This window comes from Triticum aestivum, chromosome 2B (genome assembly GCF_018294505.1).
Source record: "Triticum aestivum cultivar Chinese Spring chromosome 2B, IWGSC CS RefSeq v2.1, whole genome shotgun sequence".
NCBI classification, from domain to species: domain Eukaryota; kingdom Viridiplantae; phylum Streptophyta; class Magnoliopsida; order Poales; family Poaceae; genus Triticum; species Triticum aestivum.
Window position 1 is genome coordinate 171,703,875 of NC_057798.1, and position 7,296 is coordinate 171,711,170.

Sequence of the window (7,296 nt, forward strand, 5' to 3'; positions counted from 1 at the left end):
AATGGTCTTTATTTGTTATTGTATATGTTAACATTTTCATTTATAAACTTTGTCAAAGTTTACAGAGCTTGACTTTGACCAAAACTAATACGCCGACTAAATAAAAACGGAGGGAGTATTTAGGAACGAAGGGAGCAGCATGTAAGGCATCTTTGCACACCAATGTGAGATGAACAAGACGGTCATGAAGGCACTAGTGTTAGCTAGCTAGCAACTGAACTATACTATTTAAGTCTAAATCTGAAGGCCCCTTCCATCCTGGCCGGGTCGTTTCTTCTACTTCCAGTCTTGCTCTCGCTCTGCACATCCGTGGCAAATGGCGGCACAAGGTTTAGAGGCCGGAGGAGTCCGAGGCAGCAGGGGTTATGCGGTTAGCGCCAACAATATGGGCAGACGGCCGTCCTACTCTGCTCCATAGCTTATTCCGCCCTTGATGACAACATCTACGTCCGCCTGCTAAAGATCGGAGTAGTATAATCAGTTTGTTAACGATCTACTACTACTTAATGTTATAATTCATTCTTGGTGACCTTACGTTGTCAGAAGGTTCAGGGCCTTCCAAGAGGAAGATAGCAAAATTTAGCCGCTAAAACCTTGAGACCTTCGTATAAAAAGGCTTGCAAGTTTCACCAAATTTACTCCAGCTTTGCACTGATCATCCATCCATACGCTGGATTTCATGGCTCCTTTACAAGCTCTGAGCTTGCTCCTACTTGCCTCACTGGCCAGCTCGGCGGCGTCCGGCTACCGCTCCACGCTCACCCACATTGACTCCAAACTCGGCTTCACCAAGGCACAGCTGATGCGCCGAGCCGTGCACAGAAGCCGCCTCCGAGCGGCCTCGATGCTACCGGGCTATTCCACAACGCTTTCCAGCTCGAACGCCGGGCCAAGGCTCCGCTCGGGCCAGGCCGAGTACCTTATGGAGCTCGCCATCGGGACGCCGCCGGTGCCGTTCGTCGCCCTCGCCGACACCGGCAGCGACCTCACATGGACGCAGTGCCAGCCGTGCAAGCTCTGCTTCCCGCAGGACACGCCCGTCTACGACCCGACCACCTCCTCCAGCTTCTCCCCCGTGCCCTGCTCCAGCGCTACGTGCCTGTCCATATGGAGCCGCAACTGCACCCCTACCGCGCTCTGCAGGTACCGCTATGGGTACGAGGACGGCGCCTACTCGGCAGGTGGCTTGGGCACGGAGACGATCACGTTCGGCTCTAGCGCGCCCGGCGAAGCACCGGCCGCCTCCGCCGGAGGCGTGGCGTTCGGCTGCGGCACGGACAACGGGGGCGACTCGTACAACTCCACCGGGACGGTCGGCCTGGGCCGTGGGAGCCTGTCCCTCGTGGCGCAGCTAGGGGTCGGCAAGTTCAGCTACTGCCTCACCGACTTCTTCAACACCAGTCTCGGCAGCCCAGTCTTGTTCGGCTCCCTCGCGGAGCTGGCTGCCAGTGGTGGCGCCGCCGTGCAGTCGACGCCACTTGTGCAGAACCCGCAGGGTCGGTCGTGGTACTACGTCTCCCTCGAGGGCATATCGCTCGGTGACGCTCTCCTGCCGATCCCGAACCAAACATTCGCGCTGCAGGCCGACGGCACCGGCGGGATGATCGTGGACTCCGGCACCATCTTCACGGTCCTCGTGGAAAGTGCTTTTAGGGTGGTCGCCAACCACGTCGCCGAGCTGCTCGGCCAGCCAGCGATCAACGCCACGAGCCTGGACAACCCTTGTTTCCCGGCTCCTGCCGGTGAGCGGCAGCTCCCGGCCATGCCGGACATGGTGCTGCACTTCGCCGGCGGTGCGGATATGACGCTGCATAGGGACAACTACATGTCCTTCGACGAAGAGGACTCGTCGTTCTGCTTGAACATTGGTGGGACGACGTGGACTTCGATTCTCGGCAATTTCCAGCAGCAGAATATACAGATGCTGTTTGACATCACCGTAGGGCAAATGTCATTTGTCCCCACCGACTGTAGTAAACTCTGAGGTGTGAAGCTTACTGGTTGACGTGAGTTGCTTTAAGTTATGACCATACGAGTTACCAATGTTCATTGAGCGTTGCTTCAGTGCTCCCCCTAACTCAATTTCCGAGGGGTACCCTTGTCCCTCGCGAGTTTATTTTTTACTTGGCCCGTTGTAACCCAGTTCCAAGCTCTGTCTAACTTGTATATCCCAGACCGTATATGTATAGTACCCTTTCCCAAAAAATCACACAACCCCACGACCACGTACGACCTGCCGAATCCAATCATTCACGCAGCTCCATAATTCACGCATTACTCTAGTTGAGGTTCTTTACGAATATCGGCGGCGGCCATCTCGTCGCCGGTGATATCATCGGACAGCGCGCGCGGCACCGTCGCGAATCTCTAGCGCTCGCAAGTACCGCATCCCGCGTCCCCCCATTTGTCTCGCTCGCGGCAACATCGAACAAACTGCCGCTGATTTCGTGGTAGTGGTTAACCTAGCGGGGCGCGTAACGTAGCTACCCGGCGGCACAGGCGATCGTAGATCTTGTTCCAGTAGTGGTGCTCCTCGTGATCTGGGTTCTTTGTCTAGGGTTAACATAGCGTCGGTTGTCGTCGGCTGTGTGCAGGATGGCTATCGTTATTTGATGTGGCGGCTAACCTAGATATCCGGCATCACAGTAATCACATATCTAGATTTGGTAGTGCTGCTCCTCGCGATCCAAAGTGATCAGGAAGGGTGCCGTGGCCATGTTCCTTACTAGGTTTGCACGATCTGAACGCCCTCGGTTGGGGTAGTTTACTTAACCGTTCGTGATCCTGTGCTATGTGTTCTCTATTTCATTATTGATATTGTTTGCACATGTGATGACACTTACTATTTGTTGTAGGAAATGGCGACAATGAGTTAACTGATATCATGGTAGACATGGACTCTGGAGAACTACTGAAGGACTGGATAGATGATTGGTCAGATGATGAAAGTTCAGATCGTGCATATTGGTCAGAAAATGGGAACCAAGGGGATGATCTTAATGTGAGTGGCATTATCATGTTCTAATTTTTTGGTGGCATCCAACAATATTATATTTTTGTATTGAAAATTTATAGATGGACAAGGATGATGATGGTTAGGAAAACAACTCCGAGGTCTCGAATGAAGATTACATTAGTCAGGTACGGAAGTGGAAATTTTTGTTGGCATGCGTGCAAATTGAATTTTTCTCTTTATATTATATGATAACTAATTATGTATTCGTGTTGTAATTTTTAGCTAATTTCAGGATCTCATAATGCGTACGACTATTACGGTGAATCCGACGCGGAGACAGGCCTTGATGACGAACTGGGGTGATGTAGGGTGGAACCCCATACGACCGATCTTTCATGATTGGAGCGAATCCCGTCCAAGAAAACGAAGAACACGAGGGGAAACGAGGGAAAACACAAGAGGAATCACTCAAATAGACAAGAAACAATCACACATGTGCTAGATCCATGAACACATAGAGATCACACGGTCCAAATCCAACAAGGGACGATACATAGGGTAACCGGTTCTTCTCCGTGAGGAGGTCTTGATGGTCTTCTCCATGAGGAGGTCTTGATGGTCTTCTCCATGAGGAGGTCTTGAATCCGACGTGGATCTTCTCCGAAGAGGGGCCGCGGTCTCTCTCGTGGAGTAGATCCGTATGGACGAGCAAAGCTCATCTTTAATGAGCTAAACCTATGCTAACCCTAAAAAGAGATGGAGGAGTAGTATATATAGGAGTCGGGGGGCGAAGGGGTACATGGGCCCCGGCCCAATATCATACACGCAGGCACGGTCCGGATGATCCGGATGTTGGTCCGGATGATCCGGACTTCGGGGGTCCGGATGATCCGGGTCGGCGTCTGGATGATCCGGACGTGTCACAGGCGCCGCGGGATGTCCGGATGTCTGGGACCTGGTCCGGACGTCCGAGGGTGGCCGGATGATCCGGTACTGGGTCTGGATGATCCGGCTTCAGGGCGAAGCTTCGGGTGTCCTTGGGCGAGTTAGCCGGATCGTCCGGGCTGGCGTCCGGATCATCCAGGCAGGGGCTGGATCGTCCGGGCCGGCGTCCGGATCATCCGGGCTAGGGCCGGATCGTCTAGACGGCAGTCCAGATCGTCCGGGCTTCTTCAGCCTTTGCCCCTTTTCCTCTCTGTCTTCACGTCCATCTTCTTCTTTGGTTCCTCCTTGCTCCTTAGCGTCTCCATGGCTAACTCCTTGATACCTGAGTATGCACAACGTCTCCGTTTGAGGTAGTAGCCATGTCTGGAGCTGTGAGAGGAGAGATGTCACCTCGGTTTTGAGAGCTCTTGTACGTGCTTGAGTCATGGGTCCACTAGGCACTTGGTGAGTCGACGGTAGGTCCAGGGGGATGACCTTGGGATGCTCCGCATCATCTCCCCTCCCTTGGGAAAGATCCGACCTTGGATCGAAATCATCATCACCATGGTACGGGGAGAGATCTTTGACGTTGAATATGTCACTCACGGAGTACTTGTCGCGTGGGATGTCGATCTTGTATGCGTTGTTGTTGTAGCGTGCAACCACCTTGAAGGGTCCATCGGCTCGTGGTAGAAGTTTGGACTTGCGTTCGTTGGGGAAGCGGTCCTTGCGAAGGTGTAGCCACACAAGATCTCCAATGTTGAATATCATGGGGTGTTTGTTGACGTTGAGCTTGGTCGCGAGTTGGTGTACTTGGCGCTCGATGGTGTGCCTTGTCTCTTCATGCATCTTCTTAAGGTGGTTGACTCGGGCACTCGCGTCCATGTATGTGCGCTCTTGTAGCGGTAGAGGTAGAATGTCCAATGGGGACAACGGGTTGAAGCCGTAGACGACCTCGAAGGGGGACTTGCTGGTTGTTGAGTGTCTTGCGCGGTTGTAGGCGTACTCGGCGATAGGTATGCACTCCTCCCACTCCTTGATGTTCTTCTTTATCAACACGCGTAGTAGGGTGTGTTGGGTAACGTAGTAATTTCAAAAAAATTCCTAAGCACATGCAAGATCATGGTGATGTATAGCAACGATAGGGGAGAGCGTTGTCCACGTACCCTCGTAGACCGAAAGCGGAAGCGTTATGACAACATGGTTGATGTAGTCGTACGTCTTCACGATCGACCGATCCTCAGTACCGAACGTACGGCACCTCCGTGTTCAGCACACGTTCAGCTCGGTGACGTCCCGCGAACTCACGATCTAGTAGAGCTTCGGGGAAGAGCTTTGTCAGCACGACAGCGTGATGACGATGTTGATGAAGTTACCGACGCAGGGCTTCGCCTAAGCACCGCTACGATATGATCGAGTTGGATTATGGTGGGGGGGGGGCACCGCACACGGCTAAGAGAGATCAAATCAACTTGCGTGCCATTGGGGTGCTCCTTGGCCACGTATATAAAGGAGTAGAGGAGGGGGGAGGGCCGGCCTAGCCATGGCGCGCCCTGGAGGAGTCCTACTCCCACCGGGAGTAGGATTGCCCCCTTCCCTAGTTGGACTAGGAGAGAAGGAAGGGGGAGAGAGGGAGGAAGGAAGGGGGGGGGGGCGCCCCCCTCCTAGTCCAATTCAGACCAAAGGAAGAGGGGGTGCATGGCCTGCCCTGGCCTCCTCTCTCTCTCTCCACTATGGCCCTGTAAGGCCCATACAATTACCGGGGGGTTCCGGTAACCCCCCCGGTACTTCGGTAAAATCCCGATTTCACCCGGAACCATTCCGATGTCCAAATATAGGCTTCCAATATATCGATCTTTACGTCTCGACCATTTTGAGACTCCTCGTCATGTTCGTGATCATATCCGAGACTCTGAACTACCTTCGGTACATCAAAATAGAAAAACTCATAATACCGATCGTCACAGAACTTTAAGTGTGCGGACCCTACGGGTTCGAGAACTATGTAGACATGACCGAGACACGTCTCTGGTCAATAACCAACAGCAGAACCTGGATGCTCATATTGGTTCCTACATATTCTACGAAGATCATTATCGGTCAAACCGCATAACAACATACGTTGTTCCCTTTATCATCGGTATGTTACTTGCCCGAGATTCGATCGTCATTATCTCAATACCTAGCTCAATCTCATTACCGGCAAGTCTCTTTACTCGTTCTGTAATGCATCATCCCGCAACTAACTCATTAGTTGCATTGCTTGCAAGGCTTATAGTTATGTGCATTACCGAGAGGGCCCAGAGATACCTCTCCGACAATCGGAGTGACAAATCCTAATCGATCTATGCCAACTCAGCAAGTACCATCGGAGACACCTGTAGAGCACCTTTATAATCACCCAGTTACGTTGTGATGTTTGGTAGCACACAAAGTGTTCCTCCGGTAATTGGGAGTTGCATAATCTCATAGGAACATGTATAAGCTATGAAAAAAGCAATAGCAGTAAACTAAAACGATCAAGTGCTAAGCTAACGGAATGGGTCAAGTCAATCACATCATTCTCCTAATGATGTGCTCCCGTTTATCAAATGACAACTCATGTCTATGGTTAGGAAACTTAACCATCTTTGATCAACGAGCTAGTCAAGCAGAGGCATACTAATGACACTTTGTTTGTCTATGTATTCACACATGTATTATGTTTCCAGTTAATACAATTCTTGCATGAATAATAAACACTGATCATGAAATAAGGAAATAAATAATAACTATATGATTGCCTCTAGGGCATATTTCCTTCAGTCTCCCACTTGCACTAGAGTCAATAATCTAGATTACACAGTAATGATTCTAACACCCGTGGAGCCCTGCTGCTGATCATGTTTTGCTCGTGAGAGAGGCTTAGTCAATGGGTCTGCAACATTCAGATCCGTATGTATCTTGCAAATCTCTATGTCTCCCACCTGGACTTGATCGTGGATGGAATTGAAGCGTCTCTTGATGTGTTTGTTTCTCTTGTGAAATCTGGATTCCTTTGCCAAGGCAATTGCACCAGTATTGTCAACAAAAGATTTTCATTGGACCCGATGCACTAGGTATGACACCTAGATCGGATATGAACTCCTTCATCCAGACTCCTTCATTTGCTGCTTCCGAAGCAGCTATGTACTCCGCTTCACACGTAGATCCCGCCATGATGCTTTGTTTAGAACTGCTCCAACTGACAGCTCCACCATTCAATATAAACATGTATCCGGTTTGCGATTTAGAATCGTCCAGATCAGTGTCAAAGCTTGCATCGACGTAACCATTTACGATGAGATCTTTGTCACCTCCATAAACGAGAAACATATCCTTAGTCCTTTTCAGGTATTTCAGGATGTTCTTGACCGCTGTCTAGTGATCCACTCCTG

The 7,296-nt window shown here is 51.0% G+C and overlaps 1 protein-coding gene across 1 annotated transcript; it reads left to right on the top strand.

Annotated features, from left to right (window-relative positions):
• The first annotated feature begins 679 nt into the window (after window positions 1-679).
• Window positions 680-2,020, top strand: LOC123039146 (aspartic proteinase nepenthesin-1-like). The gene has a single exon (XM_044462423.1). It carries the CDS (start codon window positions 680-682, stop codon window positions 1,982-1,984), a length of 1,305 nt encoding a protein of 434 aa, XP_044318358.1. The 3' UTR covers window positions 1,985-2,020.
• Window positions 2,021-7,296: the final 5,276 nt, after the last annotated feature.